This window comes from Lepidochelys kempii, chromosome 14, assembly GCF_965140265.1.
Source record: "Lepidochelys kempii isolate rLepKem1 chromosome 14, rLepKem1.hap2, whole genome shotgun sequence".
NCBI classification, from domain to species: Eukaryota; Metazoa; Chordata; order Testudines; family Cheloniidae; genus Lepidochelys; species Lepidochelys kempii.
The window spans coordinates 38969862-38994750 of NC_133269.1; the positions used below are offsets into that span (position 1 = coordinate 38969862).

Genomic DNA, 24889 nt, shown 5'->3' on the forward strand with positions numbered 1-24889 from the left:
TCATGAGTTTTCCAGTGATCCCTCACCAGGCACACTTTGCACACAATATATCCACACCCGACGGAGGGGTTCAGTCACAAGAGGGATGCAGTGTGGGGTGAGTGGGGCAAAGAAACTCTGTCATCCCAACACAGGACATGGTGGTACATGGGGAGGGCATCTCCCTCTGGGCTCAGTGAGGGATCGGCCTGGCTTCAAGGCTGCCCAGGTCTCCTAACATCCCCGGCTCCCTTTTTGCCTGCTCCCAACCTCAGCATCTTAGCAATAGGGAGATGCTGCCCCCATAATTTCTCTTGGGGTGTCGTTCATGGGCCGTTAGATTTCAGGTCCAGCGTCACACTACACAGGCCAAGTCTAGTCACTCTCTAGCACAGGTGCAGTGAGTGCACAGTTCTCAGTCTCAGCCGTCTGGCTCCACGGAGAAAATCCAGCAGTTTCCCAGCTCCGTTCCCCTTCACCTTCTCCTCCTCCCAACAGTAGCTCACATCACTGCAGGGATCAGGCAATAAATTCATTTCTGTTTCAGTCTCTGCCTCTCAATCTAGTTTGCACCATCTATGTTCATGCTGAGAGACACTGATCACTGTCATTGTTCAAACCACACAAAAGAATCTCATGACAAAGAGTTAGATAAAGACTGAAATAAAATAAAATCTAAAAAAGGATGATTTGGCAAATGATCACTTGTCTCATGAAATTCTCAATAAATCCGAGCTACATCTGCCAAACTAAACTAATATCAAAGTATGTGACCTAACAGTCTTCATGAAAAGAAAAAAATCCACAGTCCAAAGTGGGCAATAAAACACTTTCCCATCCATAAAGAGAAATCTCAGAGAATCCTTCAAGACTCAAAAAATCAGGAAAATAAACAGACCCATTTTCTTCTGAAGAGACCAAACCGCTTTCATTTTTCAGTTGTATTAGTTGCAAAAGTTTTAGCACCATTATATTAAAAGAAAAGAAAGAGAAACCTTCCCATCTACAAATGATCTGGACTAAGCCTAGAAAAAGCGAGGAAACAATTTTACCAACAGCTAGATACAGCTCTGAGATCTGAAAGGACAAACTGTGCTTTGAGGTTCATTGGGATTTCCCCACCCACTCCCAGGTCTGGGACACTTTCTTCTCCAGCCCTCTGGAGTCCGACTTAGGATCCTAGACATCAAAACTGTGATTCTTTAGCATGGAGAACCAGGGACCCAGTGATAAGTTACATCTTGGGAGGCGGGGGGTAGAACGGGGATGGGATAAATCTCTCTATCGCTTGGGCAGATGTTACAGTGTCAAGAGTGGAGGATGATGGTGAGGGGGGAACGAGGGAATCCCTCAGACTCACTGCATCGACCTGAAATAGCACAGAAGCCCAAACACCACATTCTATTGTCCCTGCTCCCCATTTATTTAGCATCTAGTTAATGCTGGCCCGTAAAGGGAAAAATGTACAAACAGTAAATGCTTTTCAGTGTGGCCTGGAAAAATGTCAGACTATCTGAGAACGAGACAATCAGGCCCCAAAGGGGGAAGTCAGGGACTAGCAATCACTGTGCTAATGAGAGAGGGTCAGAACACATAAGTAAGGCTACAATTTTGCTATGGAGCTCGCAGAAGTCATGGAATCTGTGAGTTCCAGAGAGCTCGGTGGCTTCAGACCATGGCAGGTAGGAGCTGCGGGGTCCCCCTGCCACCTGCTGCAGCCGAGAGCTGCCCACCAGAGCTCGGAGCTGTTGCAGGCCATAGGGGTCCTGCAGTTCCTAGCAGTCACGAGCGGTGTTGGGGGCCTCTGAGGCTCTCAGCCATGGGTGGCACGGGGCCTCTGCAGCTCTCTACCAGACCCTCACAGCTGCCCAGCCACCATGGGACCCCAGAGCCACAGCAGCCATGGGTGCTGGAGCCTCCTCCCTCCCCATATCGTCATGGATATTATTAGTATATGTCACAGACAGGTCACAGACTTATGCAAATTTAGCTTTATTGCCCGTGAGCTGTTCCTGATATTACTAAAAACATCCAGGAAAAAATCTTAGCCTTACACGTAAGATGCTCATGGTGCGTTTATACTCAGAAATCCGGTTCAGGGTCACAGAGATGCGCCGGCTAATCCCGACCATGTTTCCTACCATAGAGAGACGCTAAGTGATGCTGTGGAGGCAGAGGTGGGATCTCCAGGCCTGCCACAAAGGGCCCTATGGGAATCAGCCCCTCCCAGTGGTGCTGTCTGAATGCAGCGGGGGCAGGGAGAAGGGGCAAAGTGGGTGAGTGAGGAGAGGCAGCACCTCGCTACCCCTGTGCTCTCCCTCGCCTCTTATCCCATGATCCCCAAACGCTCGATATCCCAGCACCCAGCTACCCAGCTCCACCAGCCACAACAATTCAGTTCCCAGTGTCCTCCCCAGAACCCATCACTCTGGTCCCTGAATGTTTGATCCCCCAGAACACAGCGCCCTGGGGGATTTGGGGAGGGGAGGGGTTACTAGACGCCAGGGACACTCCCCCTGTAGGGAACAGCTCCAGGAAAGTGGGGGAGCCCAGTCTAGGGGCTGGTGGAAGATGGGGGATGGGGACAGGTATGTAGAATTAAGGTGGGGCCTGGCCCAAGTGTCCTTCTCCTCATCTCCATGGCTGGGGGATCCTGGTTGGGAGGGGAAGGGAGAGGGGGGAACTTCAGCCAGGCAGAGGGAGTGGCTGGAAGAGTTTCTTTCTCTCCCTTCCCCTCTGTGGCCTACCTGCTCGGCAGCCAGGGCTGCAGCAGGGAGGAGGGGCTGATCGGGGCTTCTCCTCCTCTGCCTGGGGTTTGCTTCGACCAGGCAGAGCCAGAGGATCATTGACCAGCTGCTGCTCGGCTGCTGCTGGATCCTCACCCCAGCAATGGGCAGCTGGATCCTTGGGAGCCAAACGCCCCTGATGTGTGTGGGAACGAGGAAATGGGTTTGTCACCATGGCCAGCCCTAGTCAGGGCCCTGAGAGAATTTCCCTGCTCTGATGTCTAACATGGCGTTAGCTCCACTTGCAGGATTCAAGGTCTCTCTGTTGTGTGGATTACTGAGCTCTGAGCTGCACCAACTGCTTCAAGTCAGCAGCCTTACAAAAAAAGCAGCCAGTTATGAAGCGAATGAGCAACAGTGAACAGAGGACGGGCAAACAGAGGCCAGGAGTTTGCCTGGGGGGACGTTCCCACCGGATGTTTTTGCCTTTCAGGCTTCTGTGAGCAGTAATGACAGGTTTCAGAGGAGCAGCCGTGTTAGTCTGTAGCCACAAAAAGAACAGGAGGACTTGTGGCACCTTAGAGACTAACCCATTTATTTGAGCATGAGCTTTCGGGAGCTACAGTGGTACGCCCGTTCAGTCAGTCCTGGGGTGGCTGAGAACGTCGGCGCGTAGCTAGTGCACAGCTCCTGGATCTGCTGTCGCTGCATACGCCCAAGGGTCATGGAGAGGTTCACCTCTTCCACACCACCAGCACATTTCCCTTCGTAGTAGACACCTTCAGGCCACTCAGCGTCGTCTCCTCCCTGGGCTGTAAACTGACAAACCTTTAATTCTCTGGAATAAAAGGGCTTTAGAGAATTAATACCAATTAATACTTTTTGTTCTTTTTGAGCATCCTGTAGGTTTTCTTTAGCAAGGGCTAAAGAGGTTCGGAGGGTGTTTTGTAGGTTGGTTACAAAGTCCAGAATGTTAGTTCCTGGAGAAGGTGTAAATCCCTCCCATTGCTGCTTCACCAACTGTAATGGCCCCTTAACCTCGCGGCCATATACAAGTTCAAATGGTGAAAACCCTAAACTGGGATGTGGTACAGCTCTGTAGGCAAAGAGCAACTGCTGCAACACTAGGTCCCAATCATTGGAGTGCTCATTTACGAATTTACGTATCCTGGCCCCCAAAGTCCCATTAAACTTCTCCACCGGGCCATTTGTTTGATGGTGGTAAGGAGTGGCAACCAAGTGATTTACCCCATGAGCTTCCCAAAGGCATTGCATAGGTCCTGCCAGGAAATTAGTTCCTGCATCTGTGAGGATGTTGGAGGGCCAACCTACCCTGGCAAAAATGTCTGCTAGTGCTTGGCACACACTTTTAGCCCTGGTGTTGCTTAGAGCTACTGCTTCTGGCCATCGGATGGCAAAATCCATGAAAGTCAGTATGTACTGCTTTCCTCTGGTTCTTTTTTTTGGAAAAGGACCCAGACTATCCACAGCTACTCGCTGAAATGGAACTTCAATGATGGGGAGTGGCTGGAGAGGGGCTTTGACCTGGTCTTGGGGTTTTCCCACTTTTTGGCATACCTCACAAGACCTGACATAGGTAGAAACATCCTTGCCCATTCCCTCCCAGTGGAATGACCTTCCCAACAGGTCTTTGTTCCTGTTCACCCCAGCATGGCCACTAGGATGATCACGGGCTAAGCTCAAGAGCTTGGCCCGGTATTTAGTTGGAACTACCAACTGTCTCTGAGGATGCCAGTCTTCCTGGTGTCCCCCAGAAAGAGTTTCCTTGTATAAAAGTCCTCTTTCTACAACACACCTGGATCGATTAGAAGAGCTGAGAGGCGGTGGGTTGCTCTGTGCCGCCGTCCAAGCTCTCTGGAGGCTTTCATCTGCTTCCTGTTCAGTCTGGAACTGTTCCTTTGATGCTGGAGACATCAGTTCCTCATTGGATTGTGGACCTATGCTTGGTCCCTCTGGAAGCGATGTAGGGGATGGGGCTGTTTCCATTGACATGTTGGGGTTCAGGCTCTGGCTGAGCCTCTTGTGTAGGGTTATCGGCTGTTGCCGGTTCAGGTTCGGTGGGGCCCTCTGGTGTTGGGGTTGCAAGTACTGGATTCAGTGAGGACAATGGGTCTGGTGCTGGTTGTTCTGCCGGTTCCGGTTCTGGGACTGGCTCTGTTTGGGTCTCTGGGACTGGATCCACAACTGCTGTTGCAGACATTGGCCTGGGATCCGGGTCCATCACCTCTGACCGGGTCCTGGTAGAAGTTTCCGGAACAGAGTTAGGTGTGACGGCTTGTTTAGCCTGGCTGCGGGTGACCATTCCCACCCTCTTAGCTCGCTTCACATGACTGGCCATGTCTTCCCCCAGCAGATATAACAGGCCAGGGGAAGGGACGTTAAGCAACGGTGGTTAAAGCATGAAGGGACAGAGGAATCTTTAGCGCATCTGGTATGTAAATATCTTGTGACTCCGGCTGCAACCGTGTTATCAGATTGCCTCTTCTCACTTGCCGCATTACCTCCTGCAAATGGAAACAAACTTGTTCGTCTAAGCGATTGGCTGAACAAGAAGTAGAACTGAGTGGACTTACAGGCTCTGAAATTGTACATTGTTTTATTTATTTTATTTATTTATTTTTTGAATGCAGGTATTTTTTACATAATTCTACATTTGTAAGTTCAACTTTCATGATAAAGGAATTGAGCTACACTACTTGTAATGGGTGAATTGAAAAATACTATTTCTTTTGGGGGGGTTTACAGGCAAATACTTGTAATAAAAAATAAAGTGAGCACTGGAGACTTTGTATTCTGTGTTGTAATTCAAATCAATATATTTGCAAATGGAGACAACATCCAAAAATATTTAGAGAAATGGTATTCTATTATTGTTTAACAGTTCAAATAATCATGTGATTAATCAGGATTAATTTTTTTAATCACTTGAAATCCCTGATTCCAATTGATTTCTTTGTTAAAATGATATGATAATAAAGAGAAAGGAAGTAATTTTTCACTAATAGTAGCTGTGACACTTTTGTCTTTTTCTGTCGGATTTTGGAAGCACGTCATTTTTCAGTGAGCCAAGGAGGCAAGACAGATCAGACTCCTGAAAGAGGTACCATGGTGGGGAAAGGCTGAGAGCCACTGGAATATAGGACCAACAGAAAGAGCACACTGGAGAACAGATCATGGTGGGGGGACCACTTCAGCGGTTTACTGGACTATAACTGGGGGACAAGAACAGCACCCTGCAGTCCATCAGGAAGCCAAAAGGAGAGCATGCTTTGCATTCATGAAAAGGGGGATTTCATCAGTGGTGGCTGGTGGCCCTGGGAGAATGCTTTAGCCATGGATTTTACCTGTTAAAGTTAAACTCAGCCTATCTGAATCCTGTTATACCTGGCGTTTGGTGTGTAACCTGTTGGTCTTACTGCTTCGCTCACTATCTCTTCAATCTTAGCTAATAAACTCCTGTTTGTTTTCACTAAAAATATATCTCAGTGCTGTGATGTTCTGTTGGCGCTGACCCTCAGTTGAATCAAAGAAGCTGGTGTTGTCCCGATGGCCTACCTGGGAATGTCTGAGTGTCCAGTGGAGGGGGGCTGGCCGCTACAGAAGGACACATCACAGGGGCTGGAGACAAGGTTGCGCCCAGTGTTAGTCTGCAAGGCAAAGTTAGGACTGGCAGAGCCCTGATGAGTTTTTGTGGGGAGGTAAAAGGCTGGGAGTGACAGGGAACTGACACCCATTGAAGGAGAAGCACGACTCCCTCGCACTGAGACAGGGGTGGAAACAAGGAGATTCACTGTCCAGGGTGTTGGGACGGTGCTGAATTATTATGAATTACTGTGCTTCTTATTAATGAATGTGGTGAACATGAATGTGGTACGGCTTGACATGTTTGAATTTGCTAGAGGATTCTGGGAGCAGGGCCTCCTTAGTTTCAAACGGTTAAAGTGGAAATTCTCTATTCTGCGTATCTGTTCTGTTACCAACCTTTATCAGTCAATATGCCGGCTCACTAGGTAAAGAAAACGTACAGACACAAGATCAGTGAGCTTGGCACGAGCTGACCCGGGGCAAAATGACCCCTTTGGAAGGCATTGCACTGACAGCTTGAGTGAATGATTGATGAGAGCGCAAACATGGGGTTATGTCTGGTCGGTACCCCTTCTGCAGTCCTTTCCAAAGTATTAATTAGGAGAAAATTAGTAATAAAATGTCCACAGGGCATGTAACTCCTTTGAAAACCACTGCCTCGGGGGAATCCTTGATAGATCAGGTGACTGAGAATAGAAGACAATGAAAGAGACAAATCCTCATCTAGATTGATAGTTATACCTGCTTTGCTAGCCAATCAGAATACTGTGTGGGGCCAGTATAAATACTGAGGGTTTGTGCTTGGGGAATTGAGGCTCACTAGGGAGACGTGCATTAGATAACCTTATACTGCGTCTGTGATTCTTTCTCAAATAAACTGTTTTGCATGGAGTCTACTGATTCTGACTTGTTGACGGGTACCGGGAACATTCTGCCCAGCTGTGAGCAGTTAAAGATCCATTTCAACATTTGGTAGTAGAGGATGGTGACCGTGCCAGTGACGAAGTCAACTGTTTCTGAACTGGTTGGATAAGCTAAAATCTTGTCTTAAGATATTAGACTCAGTGACCGGGGAACTGAGGATTGGATCAGATTGGGATCAGATTGGTTACAGATTATTGGGAGAGAGGGAAATACACAGGCACGTGGAGTTGAATTCGTGCTATCTTCAAGTCTATGATGTTCTGCAAGTGCGAGCAAGGCGGGTTTACTCCTGAGAAGAAGGGGGACACCCTGAGGCCTCCAGCTATGGTTGATGAGTGCTTGTTAAGACAGGTGTTTAAAAGCTTGGGGTCTGATCCATGTGTGACTGCTGCAGTCTCTATACTGCACAAGAAAGTTCTGGACAACTTCTCGTTGGGGAATCAACAGGGCTATTCCCCCAAGAAAGTCCAAACAGCAGCACGAGTCACCTGTGCTATGTCTCAGGCTGTAAATAAGTTCACAGAAAAGCACCATGCCTGTGAGTATGAAAAGGAAAATTTGGAACAGGAATTGGAAAAACTAAAATTGCAACATGAAAACCAGAAACAAAATTTGGATAGTTGGATGGGGGTGGGGGTCCCAGGCATGGTCAGGGAGCGGGGGGGTTAGATGGGGTTGGGGGTCCCGGGGGGCAGTCAGGGAGCGGGGGGGGGGGGGTTGGATGGGGGTCGCGGTCCCAGGGGGCAGTCAGGGGGCAAGGGGAGTGGATAGGAGGTGGGAGATCTGGGGGTCAATCAAGGGGCAGGGAGAGGGGCAGGCTTGGATAGGGGGCAGGGGCCGGGTCACGCCTGGCTGGGGAAGCACAGCCTCCCCCAGCCTTCCCTGCCTGTCCCTCCATACAGTTTTGGTATCTGATGTGTCCCTCAGGCCAAAAAGTTTGCCCACCCCTGCTATAGACTCATTGTCACCCTCTTGCTCTGACCCAGGGGCTATTTAATTATTTAGCCAATGTGGAGCAGCTTGATCAAAAAAGATTGAGGGGGATCCTCACATCAGAATATCCCAGACCCCTGTGGTTAGGGCAGTTACCTGAGATGTGGCAAAGCTCTGTTCAAACCCTTCCTCCCCATCAGGCAGAGCAGGGAGTAGAACCTGTATCTCCCAGATGCCAGGCGAGTGTCCTAACCAGTGGGCTCTATGTTATAAAGGAGCCTCTGCCAGCACCTCCTCTGGTTTTGTCTGAGCCCTGATCCAAAAGGGGTGCTCAGCGCACTGCTACAGGATTGGGCCCCACAGGCAAGAGAGGCTATCCACTGCCGGCCTTCTGCTTGGAGTATCCTTCTGGGGTTTAGACATGAGGCAGGTGTCTGGACGCTGAGAAGGAGGCAGCAGGGCCCAGGCCCAGAAGCAGAAATTCAGGAACCTTGGGAAATTTTCCCATCGAAATGTTGGTGCTGAGTGAGTTGAGGCCCCTGCAGAGTTAGGAGCAGCCAGGCAGAGGTTTTCTGGATTTCAGTGGCACCTAATTCTGGGAGTCAGGGGTTGAAACCTGGGCTTTAGCCACCTAAGTCCCACTGGGGATCTGGGTCTTCACCGAGCTGTGCCTCAGTTTCCCATCTGTGAAATGGGGAGAACGTCACTGACCTTCACTGTAAAGTGATTGAGCTCTACAGATGAGAAGTGCTATGTACGGGCTAGGGGAGCACGAGGGTGATGAAATTGCCAATGAGTCTCCACATGTCCATGACCTGCCACCACAGGGAAAGACAGAAGCTTAGAGGCAGGAAATTATTTCTCATTGGCTAAGGTCTGCATTGGCCCTTGTAGCCACTGAATAGGGGGCCCATTGAACCAGCCCTCTCCCTGCCTCAGTTTCCCCATCTATACAATGCCTGTGTGTCTCTTCGCATTACAGTCTGCGGAGGACGAGGGCCCCAGGGTGCTGAGCTCTGAGCAGACGCTGAGCAAATAGACCCGGAAAGCTTACAATTCAGTGTCCTGATCCTGAAAGGTCTCAGCGTCCCAGTGATGCCAAAGGAACCGGAGTGGGGAAAGTTACAGCCACCATTTACCGCGAAAGGGGCAGAGCAGAAAAAGGCCACCCCAGCTGTCTGACTGAATGTCTCTAAGTAACCAGCTGCACACGGTGCATCTGACAGCCAGGGGAGAGAAATTACAGGTACTATATGTACCATGCCAGTCTCTTTCCTTTCCGTAACCCTGTACCAAAGCACTGAATCTGCTCTGATCTGCAATGCTGAGTGAAGACCCGGGTACCTGAGACAGCAGCAGGGGAAAGGTGTTTGAGGGATGCCTGCAAATCTCAAGCCACACGGAGACCAGCAAAAGGTCAGCACTTCACTCCGCTGAGCTGCAACGTCTAGTAACCATGTTGTTAACCTGCTGCAACGCTGGACCCGGGTAACCAGCTGCATCCGCAGCAACATCTCTGCGCAGCACGGCTTCCCCGCCACAGCTGAATTCCCTCTCCGTGTCCCCGATGGCGGCTTCCCGGACTGCCCCAGGCCTACTCAGTCTGTCCCCACATCCCCTCCTGCAGCCACAATGGCAAGTGGCCTGAGAGGTCTGTGTTTATCCCACACCACGTACCCTGCAGGCCCCTAGTGCGAGCTCCCCTCACACCGGCTGCCCTCGGCCATTGGGCCCCAGCCCTCACGTGGGGGACAGGAGCTTGGTCTCCCTGCAGTCCCTGGTCTCTCTGCTGGGACTGACAAACTGGGAGAAAATGGGAGCAGGCCTTGCTGGGTCTGGTTGTGTTACAGGGTCACCTGCCCCCCTAGGGCCCAGGCTGAGATCCCAGCACATTCCACAGGCCCCTGAGCCGCCAGCAGATGGACTCTCAGCCTCGGTCCCTGTGGTGGTGGGGGAGGCTCTGGGTCATTGCCCTGGGGGAGCTGCTGGGGGAGGGAGGAGATTTAGCTCCTCACAGACAATTTTAACAGTTCTAAAGCTTCAACTTTTTGAATCTCGGTGTCAAGTGTCATTAATTAGTTCTGGCCTGACCAAAATATTGTCTGATCCCCCCAGAATTTCCCACAACTGTGAAAATTTAAATTGGAATGAAATGCTTAAACCCCAGATTGTTGTGCAACGGTGAAAGTTTAAATCAATAAATATAAAAATTGCTTAAAATAAACATTATCTGTCACAATTCTATATTATAAAAAATGTCTGCCAAGCCTGACTATCACGCCTTAGACACACAGCTGCTGCTCCTCCAGGTTCATCCTCACAGGGGGATGCCTCAGTGACCCTCCCCACCAGCACAGGGGCTGATTGGAGGCCGGGAGCCCTTTGGGGTTTTAATTACAGGCTAATTTCACTGAAAGTTACCTGTCAGGGGTATGACTGTTCATTTTTTCACAAAAGCCTCCCGGGGTGAAATTGGTCGGGTTCTTCGTGCCCAGCAAACAGCATGAGTCACTTTCAGGCAAGGAAACCTCCCCCCACCCCCGCCAGCTGCTGCAGGCGGGGCATAGTGTGAACTCAGGAAATGGAACCAAAGTCTGTCCCACTGCCCGGAGGGAGCCATGGCTGCAGCGAGCCCCGTGGAAAGTCTCCAGGAGGAAGCGACATGTCCCATCTGTCTGGAGTATTTCACAGACCCTGTCACTCTGGAGTGTGGGCACAATCTCTGCTGAGCCTGCATCGCCCAGTGCTGGGAGGGACCCGACACAGCCGCCTCCTGCCCTCAGTGCAGAGAAACTGTGCAACAGAGAAACCTCAGGCCCAACAGGCAGCTGGCAAATGTCCTAGAAATCGCCAAGCGGCTGAGTTTCCAGGCAGTGAAGGGAGCAGGAGGGGGCGAGGTATGTGGGGAACACCAGGAGGCTCTGAAACTGTTCTGTGAAGAGGATCAAACCCCCATCTGTGTGGTGTGCGACAGATCCCGGGCTCACCGTGCTCACACGGTGGTTCCCATACAGGAAGCTGCCCAGGAGTACAAGGTAGGGAGTTGCTGCCCAGTCTAATGGGTAATAACTTGGGATGTTAATTACAGGTTAATGGTGTGACCCTGTCATTCAGCTGTGTGTAGCCTTCACTTCATGAAAGCTGATGGGGGGAGTTACAAGCTGTGGCTGGTATTACTGGTTGTATCACAGTGTTTATTGTTATTTGCATCCCCTGGAGACCCCAGATGAGATCTGACCTCGATTGTGGGGGCCTTGCACAAAACCCAGTGAGGGCCAATCCCTGCCCCGAGTCATTTACAGTCTAACTGGACAAGACAGACAAAGGGAGGGAGGGGAAACTGAGGCAAAGTGAGAGGAAGTGACTTGTCCAAGGTGACTCAGCAGATCAGTGGCAGAGCTGGATTTAAAAATCTGCTTTTCCAAGGCCCACTTCAGTGCTCTAACCACTAGCTACTCTGCCCCTTTCAGCAGCACTGAGCAGTGATGAAGTACAGACAGTAGGAGGAAAAGACTCCTTGATACAGTTCCTAGGCCTGGCAGGGAGAGGAGGTGTCCCACTGTGATTCTGAACTCCTGTCCTGCTCCATGAGGGGTTAAACTCAGATGCTCCCGGCCTGCACTAGAGGAGATCCCTGGGCTGAACATGGTGTGGGACCCCGAGCGCCTTCAGTCCACACCCACAAGGGCTCCAGTCAGCGCAGGTCCATGCCACATGCCACTGGGATCAGACTTATCTTCAGCAAAACTAACCCCTTGGCAGTGCGGACCAGTGCCACTCTGATCTCTTCTCATGTGTTCATGGGCAAGGACCAGCCAACATGGGTCCGTTCGTCCCACCAGGCAGCCCTTTGAAATCTGCCAGAATCCACCGCTTCTGGGATCTTTGCTAGGGACTTTGGGGTAGCTACCCAGAGGCCATTGCAGGGAAAGGGGCTAGGACAGCACGAGGGCAAACCCCAGCTGTTCCTAACACAAATCAACACATCTAATGGGGTTTGCCCTAGTCCTTAGATCAGTGCTGACCATCCCGTCCCATCCCCCAGTGTACAGGGCTGAAAGTCAATGGAGTTGGACTCCTTTGAGCATCCCAGCCGACATGGCTGCCCCGGTGGCTTCTGGGATTGGTATCACTGTTTGTTAAATCTTCTCAAAAACAGCTTTATAGATTCACCATCATGGGACACCAGTTTTCCACTGGTTCGACTCAATGGAGAAAGTGGATGGAATAACTTCAAACAATCTGAATACAAAACACGGCCAATTTCCATAAATAAGGTTTCATTTCCTTGGTGTCTCGGATGTCCTACCTCGAGAAAGACCCACTGTTGTACACAATATTGTTGTAACTGTATTGGTCCCGGGCTATTAGAAAGACAAGGTAGGTGAAGTAATATCTGCTCAAGGGCAGCTTCTGTGGTGAACGAGAAGCTTTCAGGCTTACACAGAGCCCTTCTTCAGGCCTGGGAAAGAGTGTGTTCCCCAGAGCTGAGTTGTGTGTAACTCTTTTACCAACAGGAGCTGGGCCAGCAGAAGGTATTGCCTTACCCACCTAGTCAATCTAGGAAGACTGACTGTTGTGTAGAATTTTGGGTGGAAAAACACCTCATCCACCCCCTACAACCCTGAAAATAAACCCACCAAATCATTTCTGTCTGTCAGGAAAAAATACAAGCCCATTTGAAGACTCTGAGGGAAGAGAGAGAAAAGCTGCTGGTATTGAAAGAGAGAAGCCTGGAGAGGAGAGAAGCCGGGAGTATCTGGTCGGTGCCTGTTGTTCTTCGCCTGCTGGGACATGGAGCTGGGAGGGATGTTTATTGGTAGATTTCTCTGTGGCCTTGTGTGTGTTTCTCCATGATCATGGGATACTCCGTGTGTGTCTGCAGATGTTCATATCACAAGTGTTCTCTCCCTAGAGAAGGACAACAGCATCTTCTGCAGGATCTAAGATGCATTTTCGTTAATGAGTTAATTACTACCCCTTGTGGCTTTCACAAAATTTCTCCCAAACCACACTGACTATATCCCGGTAGACACGGAGACAGCCCTTGCAGAGAGATTGGGCCCAGATGGAAAGCGGTAAGAAAATCCTCTCCTTTGTGATCACAGTGTAGAGTCAAGTGTCAGGATGTGAAGAATGGTGGGTTTGGAACCTCAGCCCACAGAGACTCTCATGACAACCCGACCGCTCTCCAGAGCCAGCAGGGGAGGGGCTAGTGGAACTCTGGCCCACCAGCGGATCTGCCTACGAAGCTCCTGATTGGAGCAGACGTTCGGCTGCATGAATTACGCCAGCAGGAGTCACGGGAAGTTCTCCAAACAACTGAGTGAACTCCTGATCTGCTGCTGGACTGGACCCTGACGCTGGCTTGGCCCGGTGTTGTTCCTGACTCAGGTTTGACCTGCAGTACTGCTGTCTGACTTTGGTTTGACCCTTCACGTGGCTGCCTGACTCCGACTCCAGTCCTGATCCCCCGTGTGACTCCAGACACTGATTCTGGCTCAGCCTTTGGCATGACTTCTGAGCTCGACTGTAGCCCCAACCCTTGGTGAGATCCTGACTTTGACTCCAGCTCTGACTTCGGCTGTAGTTCCTGACTTCTGACTGCAGCTCTGAGCGCCTGGTCTCTACACAGATGTGTTAGAGATTGTAAAGAAACTCTCTCTTGTAAGACTGTATGAAAGGTCTTCACGCTCCATCCATGTTCCTGACCAGCCCTTTCCTTATTTCTTCTAGAAACAGACAGAAACCGAGAGGCAGAAGATTGTGTCTGCATTTCAGCAACTGCGGCAGCTCCTGGAGGAACAAGAGCGACTCCTGCTGGCCCAGCTGGAAAAGCTGGACAAGGAGATTGTGAAGATACAGAATGAAAATATCACCAAACTCTCAGAGGGGATTTCCCATCTCAGTGAGCTGATCAGTGAGATGGGGGGGAAGTGTCAGAAGCCAGCAAGTGAATTCCTGCAAGTGAGACTGAGCTAGAAATATCCCAAATCCCAACACAGGGACAGGACAGCTCCTGAAGTACGGGCACCAGGGTCCAGCAGTCAGAGATCTCAGTGTAACTCAATGTGTGCATTGCTGAAATGTGAATGACTATTGTTCTTTGCAGACTCACAGACACATTGATATTAGAGAAGGAAAAGCCCCATTAGCTCAGTGAAACCATTGCCCCGGGGCCAGGGCAGGGCTGATTTTCCCTGTATTTGCAAAATCCCTTTCCTGGAATCCCAAGTGTCTGTCAGGTGGTACTGAGATTTTTTTTAATCTCTCTCTCCCCTCTAGGATGTCAGAAGCACCTTGAGTACGTACGTGGCTCTCTCTCACTCCCACACATACTTGGCAATGCTGGGAAAGAGCATGGAGATGATGTTTTTAACGCATCTCCACAGCAACATGTGGGGGATTTTGGATACAAATCTCTCAGATAAACTTAATGCTGAGGTTCTCACCCTGGTACAGAAGACTCTGGAATTCTCCATTCAGTGGGAAAGACTGACCGCAAGTGTTTCGTTGAGATGTCACATCCCTGGGGGAGTGGCTGCCTCAGGATTGTGGGGATGGAATATGGGCCTGTCACTGCTGGGGCCCTGGTTACTATTCAGCCCAAGGCAGCAGTGGTCAAGAGTCTTTCCCACCTGAGTCTTTCCCACCTGAGGACTGTTTGGAGACCTGTGTGGAGTGAGCTGGGGAGGGGGGAGTTGGTGTCTCAGTTTAGTTCCTAGTGGACAGATTTCTACAGCACTTTACATCGGAACCTCCTGTCCCTCAGAGCGTGGAGGCCAAGGAGTGAATTGGCCATGGAGACTCAATTCCCCTTTTGTCCCCAGAGCTGATCTCACCAGACCAGAGCTGAAGAATATTAAGGAGTCCTGAGAAGGGAAGGTTGTACGGCCATGGGCTGTGCTGCACCTGCTCTGAGGCCGGGAGAAGTCGAGGAATTCGAACTCCAGGCCCCTTAGAGCAGCGACTCGCTCGCCAGAACTTATCATGAGTCACACAGTGAAATATAATCACGGGAAATTGTTTCTCTCCAGGTGTGAGAAGGGGAAGTTCCAGCAGCCAGAGGAGATTTCTCCAGAACAGGAAGAGCGAGTCAGCGATTTCTCCCAGAAAACTATTGTGCTAATGGAGACTCTGAGGAAGTTCAAAGGTACCCAGAAGGGATCTAGGAATGGAAATTGGGAAGAGCCTCTGAGACTGTGGGAAGAGAATGGTGCTGGTCAATTGGTTCACACTTAGATGATGCTTCTATTTAATTGCTGGGTGAGAAGGCCAGACATTTGGGTCCAAGACACTCAGGTTGATTAATTCAAACCTTTGTTTGCACCAGAAACACGCTTTTCAATTACAGTTAGAAAGTAAGAAATGACTCATAGGGTATGTCTACACTACGAAATTAGGTCGAATTTATAGAAGTCGTTTTTTTAGAAATCGGTTTTATATATTCGAGTGTGTGTGTCCCCACAGAAAATGCTCTAAGTGCATTAAGTGCATTAACTCGGCAGAGTGTTTCCAAAATACCGAGGCTAGAGTCGACTTCCGGAGTGTTGCACTGTGGGTAGCTATCCCACAGTTCCTGCAGTCTCCGCTGCCCATTGGAATTCTGGGTTGAGATCCCAATGCCTGATGGGGCTAAAACATTGTCGCAGGTGGTTCTGGGTACATATCGTCAGGCCCCCGTTCCCTCCCTCCCTCCGTGAAAGCAACAGCAGCAATCGTTTCGCGCCTTTTTTCTTGAGTTACCTGTGCAGACGCCATACCACGGCAAGCATGGAGCCCGCTCAGGTAACCGTCACCGTATGTCTCCTGGGTGCTGGCAGACGTGGTACTGCATTGCTACACAGCAGCAGTTTATTGCCTTTTGGCAGCAGACTGTGCAGTATGACTGGTAGCCGTCATCGACGTAGTCCTGGGTGCTCTTTTAACCGGGCGCCTGGGCAAACATGGGAGTGACTCAGCCAGGTCATTTCCCTTGTTTCGTCTCGTGGCGATTCAGGCCTACCGGCAGCGCACTGTCTTTTAACCTCCAGCCAGCAGAAGATGATGGCTAGTCATCATACTGCACCATTTTCTGCCGAGCACCCAGGAGATGACGATGGCTAGTGGTCGTACTGCACAGTCTGCTGCCAGCAAGGTGTATAAAGATAGATGAAGTGGCTCAAAACAAGAAATAGACGAGATTTTTTTTGTATTCATTTTCTCCTCCCTCCCTTCCTCTGTGAAATCAACGGCCTGCTAAACCCAATTTTGAGTTCTATCCTTGAGGTTTTGAGTTCTATCCTTGAGGGGGCCATTCTGTTTCTCGCAAACCCACCCCCTTTGTTGATTTTAATTCCCTGTAAGCCAACCCTGTAAGACATGTCATCAGTCGCCCCTCCCTCCATTAAAGCAATGGCAGACAATCGTTCCGTGCCTTTTTTCTGTGCAGACCCCATACCAAGGCAAGCATGGAGGCCGCTCAGATCACATTGGCAATTAGAGCACATTAAACACCACACGCATTATCCAGCAGTATATGCAGCACCAGAACCTGGCAGAGCGATATCGGGTGAGGAGGCGACGTCAGCACGGTGACGTGAGTGATGAGGACATGGACACAGTCTTCTCTGAAAGCATGGGCCCTGCCAATGCATGCATCATGGTGCTAATGGGGCAGGTTCATGCGGTGGAACGCCGATTCTGGGCTCGGGAAACAAGCACAGACTGGTGGGACCGCATAGTGTTGCAGGTCTGGGACAATTCCCAGTGGCTGTGAAACTTTCGCATGCGTAAGGGCACTTTCATGGAACTTTGTGACTTGCTTTCCCCTGCCCTGAAGCACATGAATACCAAGATGAGAGCAGCCCTCACAGTTGAGAAGCGAGTGGCGATAGCCCTGTGGAAGCTTGCAACACCAGACAGCTACCTGTCAGTCGGGAATCAATTTGGAGTGGGCAAATCTACTGTGGGGGCTGCTGTGATGCAAGTAGCCCACGCAATCAAAGATCTGCTGATATCAAGGGTAGTGACCCTGGGAAATGTGCAGGTCATAGTGGATGGCTTTGCTGCAATGGGATTCCCTAACTGTGGTGGGGCCATAGACGGAACCCATATCCCTATCTTGGCACCGGAGCACCAAGCCGGTGAGTACATAAACTGCAAGGGGTACTTTTCAATAGTGCTGCAAGCTCTGGTGGATCACAAGGGACGTTTCACCAACATCAACGTGGGATGGCTGGGAAAGGTACATGACGCTCGCATCTTCAGGAACTCTGGTCTGTTTCAAAAGCTGCAGGAAGGGACTTTATTCCCAGACCAGAAAATAACCGTTGGGGATGTTGAAATGCCTATAGTTATCCTTGGGGACCCAGCCTACCCCTTAATGCCATGGCTCATGAAGCCGTACACAGGCAGCCTGGACAATAGTCAGGAGCTGTTCAACTACAGGCTGAGCAAGTGCAGAATGGTGGTAGAATGTGCATTTGGACGTTTAAAGGCGCGCTGGCGCAGTTTACTGACTCGCTTAGACCTCAGCGAAACCAATATTCCCACTGTTATTACTGCTTGCTGTGCGCTCCACAATATCTGTGAGAGTAAGGGGGAGACGTTTATGGCGGGGTGGGAGGTTGAGGCAAATCACCTGGCTGCTGGTTACGCGCAGCCAGACACCAGGGCGGTTAGAAGAGCACAGGAGGGCGCGGTATGCATCAGAGAAGCTTTGAAAACCAGTTTCATGACTGGACAGGCTACGTTGTGAAAGTTCTGTTTGTTTCTCCTTGATGAAACCCCCCGCCCCTTGGTTCACTCTACTTCCCTGTAAGCTAACCACCCTCCCTTCCTCCCTTCGATCACCGCTTGCAGAGGCAATAAAGTCATTGTTGCTTCACATTCATGCATTCTTTATTCATTTGTCACACCGCGTTCTTGGGTGTCTGGGTGTGGAGGCTATGGAACTTGAGGAGGAGGGTGGTTGGTTACACAGGGGCTGTAGCGGCCGTCTGTGCTCCAGCTGCCTTTGCTGCAGCTCAACCATACACTGGAGCATATTACTTTGATACTCCAGCAGCCTCAGCATTGAATCCTGCCTCCTCTCATCATGCTGCCACCACCTTTCAGCTTCAGCTCTCTCTTCAGCCCACCACTTACTCTCTTCAGCCCGCCACCTCTCCTCCCAGTCATTTTGTGCTTTCCTGCACTCTGACATGATTTGCCTCCACGCATTCGTCTGTGCTCTGTCAGTGTGGGCGGACAGCCTGAGCTCAGAGAACATTTCATCGCGAGTGAGTTTTTTTCGCCTTCTAATCTTCGCTAGCCTCTGGGAAGGGGAAGATCCTGTGATCATTGAAACACATGCAGCTGGTGGAGAAAAAAAAAGGGACAGTGGTATTTAAAAAGACACATTTTATAGAACAATGGCTACACTCTTTCAGGGTAAACCTTGCTGTTAACATTACATACATAGCACATGTGCTTTCGTTACAAGGTCGCATTTTGCCTCCCCCCACCACGTGGCTAATCCCTCCCCCCCTTCCCCCCTCCCCCTGGCTAACAGCGGGGAACATTTCTGTTCAGCCACAGGCAAACAGCCCAGCAGGAACGGGCACCTCTGAGTGTCCCCTGAAGAAAAGCACCCTATTTCAACCAGGTGACCATAAATGATCTCACTCTCCTGAGGATAACACAGAGAGATAAAGAACGGATGTTGTTTGAACGCCAGCAAACATACACTGCAATGCTTTGTTCTACAATGATTCCCGAGTACGTGTTACTGGCCTGGAGTGGTAAAGTGTCCTACCATGAAGGACGCAATAAGGCTGCCCTCCCCAGAAACCTTTTGCAAAGGCTTTGGGAGTACATCCAGGAGAGCCGCGAATGCCAGGGCAAATTAATCATTACACATGCTTGCTTTTAAACCATGTATAGTATTTTAAAAGGTACACTCACCAGAGGTCCCTTCTCCGCCTGCTGGGTCCAGGAGGCAGCCTTGGGTGGGTTCGGGGGGGTACTGGCTCCAGGTCCAGGATGAGAAACAGTTCCTGGCTGTCGGGAAAACCGGTTTCTCCGCTTGCTTGCTGTGAGCTATCTACAACCTCCTCCTCATCATCATCTTCTTCGTCCCCAAAACCTGCTTCCGTGTTGCCTCTATCTCCATTGAAGGAGTCAAACAACACGGCTGGGGTAGTGGTGGCTGAACCCCCTAAAATGGCATGCAGCTCATCATAGAAGCGGCATGTTTGGGGCTCTGACCTGAAGCGGCCATTCGCCTCTCTGGTTTTCTGGTAGGCTTGCCTCAGCTCCTTAAGTTTCACGCGGCACTGCTTCGGGTCCCTGTTATGGCCTCTGTCCTTCATGCCCTGGGAGATTTTCACAAAGGTTTTGGAATTTCGAAAACTGGAACAGAGTTCTGATAGCACGGATTCCTCTCCCCATACAGTGATCAGATCCCGTACCTCCCGTTAGGTCCAGGCTGGAGCTCTTTTGCGATTCTGGGACTCCATCATGGTCACCTGTGCTGATGAGCTCTGCATGGTCATCTGCAGCTTGCCACGCTGGCCAAACAGGAAATGAGATTCAAAAGTTCGCGGGCCTTTTCCTGTCTACCTGGCCAGTGCATCTGCGTTGAGAGTGCTGTCCAGAGCGGTCACAATGGAGCACTCTGGGATAGCTCCCGGAGGCCAATACCATCTAATTGTGTCCACAGTACCCCAAATTCAAGCCGGCAAGGCCGATTTAAGCGCTAATCCACTTGTCAGGGGTGGAGTAAGGAAATCGATTTTAAGAGCCCTTTAAGTCGAAAAAAAGGGCTTCATCGTGTGGACGGGTGCAGGTTTACATCGATTTAACGCTGCTAAATTCGACCTAAAGTCCTAGTGTAGACCAGGGCTTAGAAGAGAAAAATGGCTTCTGAATTTTCTGTATTTTGGGGAATTTATCTCACAAACAAAATTTATCAAGAGACAGCGGGCTCCAGAGAGTCACAGGAACAGCCCTGCAATCCACAAAGCTGAGTGAGGGGCCTAGATTCCCCATGCAATTCCCCTATGCTCAGCATCTCCAAATGGCTACCTTAGGCAGCTCCCTGCCTAATATGCTGGCTTTTGTGTAACCTATTCTAAGACACTTACATCGCCCCATAACTCAGGCTTTCTGGCTCACAGTGTCATTCCAGTGATTTTCTAGGCAGCTAGTTTAGATGCAGTGACATTCAGCATTGTAATACCTGAGTCCCTTCACATATCTCACTCTTTGTCTCCAAATAAGAAGGAGAGAGCAAAGTCCTCCAGCATGCAGCAGCCTCATGAGGCTGGGGGCCCTGCCTGCTTTCCTGGTCCCAGATGGCCCCCAGGACTCCTAAGGGAAGGATGAGCTAGTGAGGGACACTGCAGTTAGGTTGGTCATTTTGTGCTATGTGATCTGAACTCTCTTGGGCTTTATCTGGTTAAGTGAAAGAGCAATAGTGTGTTAGATTGTGCAAAGAGTCTGTCTCTGTGTGTGAAATGCTTCACAACTATTGCGTGCCTCCAGAGAGAGTTCAGCTGAAACCAGCATGCTCTCCCCTTGGCGTGGAGTTTGGGAGATGCGAGTTTAAGCACGCGACAGTCTGGAGGGTCAGCTCTACACCAGGGGATTAGGCAGTGGGTTTCACAGCTGAGATAGGGGTAGAGTCCCTAAAGAATGTGCCCAGGGACCCCAAGATTGGGGCAGTGGATGGGCTCTGTTCCGGTCCCAGAGGCTTGACTTCTCTGCAGATCCTAGGGCTCAGATGCTTGCATTCCCCTTACAACAGTCCACTGGCACCTAACCAGGTCTGGGATACACACACACACACACACACCAGTAAACAGAAACCTTTTCCTGGCCCAGCATCCAAACATCCTTAACTCTGACCATGTGGGTTCTGGTGAATATTTCTACATGTCTGAAATATTAAATTCAAAGATATGAATGGAGAGATCTCCCCCTCAGGGCTGTCACATCCCTTTGCCTTGGGCTGAGGGGGGCTCTTTCCTGGATGCTTCTCCCTGTTTCTGTATTTAGGGAGAGGCTCTACCTCCAAGGCTGCCACCTCCTCCTTCCTTTGCCTTGGGGTGGGAAGGTTTCTATTAATGGTTCTTCCTGGGCAGGGGAGAGGTTGTCTCCTGTTCCACATCTTCCACCCTTCTCTGTGGGCAGGATGGAGCAGCTGGTTGCTTTAACCAGATACCTGTGGCCAGGAGCTGCACAGGCTGGGGAGTGACACATCCCAGTAAACCCCAAACTCTCCTCCTAGGGCAGGATATTCTCTATGAGGACAAATTTCCTGCTTCCATATTTATAAAGCATCCCCACTCTGAACTGACCTAGCACACAGAGAGCCATTTCACAACTGGAGCAGACCCCCACTAGACCCCACCCCCAGCTGGGGCACCTCAGACGCCCTAACACTGACCAACAATTAGCAGAGGACACTGGGTGCCACTCCCCTCCCCAGCCCAGTGTGGCCACCCCCTCTGTCCCCAGCCCAGCTGGGCCAGTCCCTCCAACTCCCCCGAACCCTGCTACAAAGCCTGTGTGTCCTCCCGCCCCCACAAAGCCTGTGTGTCCCCCCCAGGTGCACTGCAACTGCCAGGGGAGCAGGGCAAAGGCAGGTAAATCGATACTGCCCCACTGCAGCTACTGCTGTTCCCCCTCCCTCAAACCAAGAACCCCCCTGCAGTGAGCCAGATGCAGCCACGTGGGGGTGGGGAGTGCAGGATTGAGGCAGCCAGTACCCCCCACCCCCATACGAACAAGTCAAGGCCCCTGCACCGGAGCCCGGCGCCCGCAGCCACACGGCGCTGCAGGAGGAGCGAGGGGCGGGGCCAGCAGCACCCAGGGGATCCCGAAAGCGAAACCAAACATTGCGCAGGTGCAGTAACGAGCCTTTACAGCTTTTTTTAAAGCCGATTGGGGAACCGGGAGCCAATCGCGCTCTCGGGAGGGAAATTAAAACCCAACCCACCAAACAAGGCAGAAGCCCCGCCCCCAGGGGCCCGCCCCAGGTCACGCACCAGGCTCCTCCAAGGATGGAACCGGCCACATGAATTGCAGGAGAGGAGCCGAGTGAGGCCGGCCCGGCTCTGCCTGGGTCGCTCCTGCAGCCGGAACCAGGGGTTTCCTTTCCTGGGACTGACTCGGTTGCTGCTGGGCAGGGAGGAGCCCACGGGGAACATTCCAGCCTGCAGGCGTCGCTGTGACATGGGCCCCTCGGGCCCTGTGGCGGGTGGGCGTCCCCCGAGGGCGATGCCCTTGAAGGACCAGAGTCTGTGTGTCTAAGGAGGGATAGTCAGGCTTGGCAGAAATCACTGAGATATATGTATAGAATATTAATGGATAGCATTACAGCTAGTTTTAAGCATTTTTTTCCTTATTTATTGAGTTAAATTTTGACAATTGCACAAAAATTTCGGTTTTAGCGTTTCTTTCCAATTGTTCTCCATTTCAGTTTTCACAGTTGCGGGAAATTATGGGGGGATACGTCAATAGCGAGTCAGAGCACAGTGATCTAATGCCCCTAGACACCGAGATTCAAAAAGTTGAAGCTTTACAACCATGAAAACACAGATGGTCACATCTTTGCAGAGTCACTCACCTTCAATCAAACTCGAATAAGTTCTCAAGCAGCCTTGTTCTTACTTTGCATATCTGTAATTATCATTTATTATCAATTGAAATATTTTTTCATTGGTCTGTGTGTAGACAGCAAAAGCAAGGTTTGCCAACATTTATGAATAAAAGCTCATCCTTCCAAGCCTTGTGATAATAAACTCAGAGGCTAAAAGCTTGGTTAAGCTGCAATCAGTGTTTTCAAGACCCAATTCTCATTTACACTAATGCTGCTTTGGCTCAGTGGAAAGGGGCTAAAGCATCACCAACTTTCATGATTTTATCACGAGTCTTGCAATATTTCGTGTGTCTGATGAAGCCCCAGCTCCTGGAAGCGTGTGAGGAGGTGAGACTCTCGGCTTTTGTTTTCTAAACAAAGGAAGCATCTAGCTTTCTTTGTTGCAGAGAAACACTTAAAAATTTCACCCCAGTGCAGTATAAACCTCTGAGACACCAAAAGGCAAATAAAATAATACAAATATTTACTATTTATTATTATTATTATTAAATCTCATAATTTGGGGGGGGGCTGGGCTGCTTAAGATTTTTAAAGTACTGTGCCAGTGAGAATTCACACCATAAATCTCTATCAGTTACCCAAGGGAAGCACCCTAAATGAGTGCCATCATTTATCTAAAACAGCACAGTGAGCTGACAGGGAAATGGACAGAGAGGACAAGCTATGGGAATGCACATGGAGCCGGGCTGTAGGCCCCAAGCAGGACATGAGCGCAGTCCCCCCAGGCAATTCCGGGCCCCAGGGCAGAACAGTCAATGGGCCCGTGCTGGTACCCACATGCACAAGCTGCACCCACATGGACTCTGTCTGCTGGATATTTGGGTGGTGCTGCACCTTTGCTGGCTGGTGCCCAGCGAGATGCCGGCTGCCCTGCGGGGGGCGCTCTTCCGGCATGGCCAGGGATTCCACATGCCCACCTGGCTGCCTTCGCCACCATCGATACCACCCCACACACCATAGGTGCTGGCTTTTGGTTGTGCTGGTGAGTGCCGCATCCCGGCTCCACTCCCTTCCCCAAGGCCAAGCCCCCACTTTGCCCCACTCCACCTCTTCCTGCCCCCGCTCTGCCCCCTCCCCCTAGATCCCCTTCCCCGAGTGACTCCTGCACACTGCTCACTCCTTTCTGCCCTCTCTTGCCTTAAGCGTGAGAAGTGTGTGTGTTTGGCTCAGCCTCCCCGCAAAACTGACAATTTTCAGCATATTTATACACAAACTTCCTTCATATTCTAGTTATTGAATGTGTTTCTATCATTGGTATCCTAACAATGTCATCATTATTAAAATAGTAATGAATGACATCATTACGTTATCATGAATTACAGCGTATTAAAATCATTACACTCAGCTACAAGCTGTCTTCAGTAATACCACTGTTGGCTGTGGGAAGAAGGTGGATGGGAGGCACAAGCAGTGGGGAGCCTTTCCCCTCTCCCTTCTTCTTTTCTCCTCTCCCTTCCTATCGGTCTCCCTGCCCCTTTCCCTCCCTCTTATTTCTTCTCTAAGTCCTTGCTCCCTCCCTTTCCTGGTGTTTCCCACTCTTTTCTTCCCACCCATGTCCTTTTACCCATCTCTCTCTGCTCCCCACCTCCTGGTGGCTCTGTCTAGTGCCCGCAGAGGAGGTTCCCCCTCCTCAGGTAGGAAGGGTGGCCTAGTGGTTAAGACACAGGCTTGGGGCTCAGGTGTCCTGGGTTTGGTTCTCTGCTCTGCCACTGACTCCCTGCTTAGTCTTGGGAAAGTCACTTCACCTCTGGGTGCCCTAGATCCCACCTGCCAAATGATGCTACTGCTGACCCTGCCTCCTAGGCTGAATCCCTTCATGGCTGTGTGGTGATGGGGGAAATGGAGATACCAAGGTGAGTAGATTTGGGCTGAATTTCTCCACAGCCTGAGAGTGAGAGCCAGCTCCATGCAGGGGGCACGGGAGAGGGAGGGGCTCAGGCCAGCTCCGCATACAGGGGGGTCAGGGCTTCAGCCCTGCACCTTCTTCTGCGGTCATGGGCTTCTTCTTTCCCCCCACCCCGCCCAGCGTGGCTCCTGACGCGGGGCGTTTCCTTCCCCTAATGTGCCACTGCACCCTTCCAGCGCGTGCGCCGAG

General features: G+C 50.7%; 1 protein-coding gene across 1 annotated transcript; it reads left to right on the forward strand.

Moving 5' to 3' along the window:
- Window positions 1-10786: 10786 nt before the first annotated feature.
- On the forward strand, window positions 10787-18094 carry LOC140897511 (E3 ubiquitin-protein ligase TRIM39-like). Its single transcript, XM_073310230.1, has 5 exons — window positions 10787-10811; window positions 10899-11203; window positions 12830-12930; window positions 15206-15321; window positions 16600-18094. Exons 1-5 carry the CDS (start codon window positions 10787-10789, stop codon window positions 16743-16745), a joined length of 693 nt encoding a protein of 230 aa, XP_073166331.1. The 3' UTR covers window positions 16746-18094.
- The last annotated feature ends 6795 nt before the right edge of the window (window positions 18095-24889 follow it).

Excerpts from the sequence above, each read along its gene's own strand:
- LOC140897511 (XM_073310230.1), top strand. The coding sequence starts at position 10,787 with ATGGCTGCAGCGAGCCCCGTGGAAA. Across the intron at positions 12,931-15,205 it reads AGAGAAGCCGGGAGTATCTG|GTGTGAGAAGGGGAAGTTCC; the intron begins GTCGGTGCCTGT and ends GTTTCTCTCCAG. Across the intron at positions 15,322-16,599 it reads GACTCTGAGGAAGTTCAAAG|ACCCCATACCAAGGCAAGCA; the intron begins GTACCCAGAAGG and ends TTTTCTGTGCAG.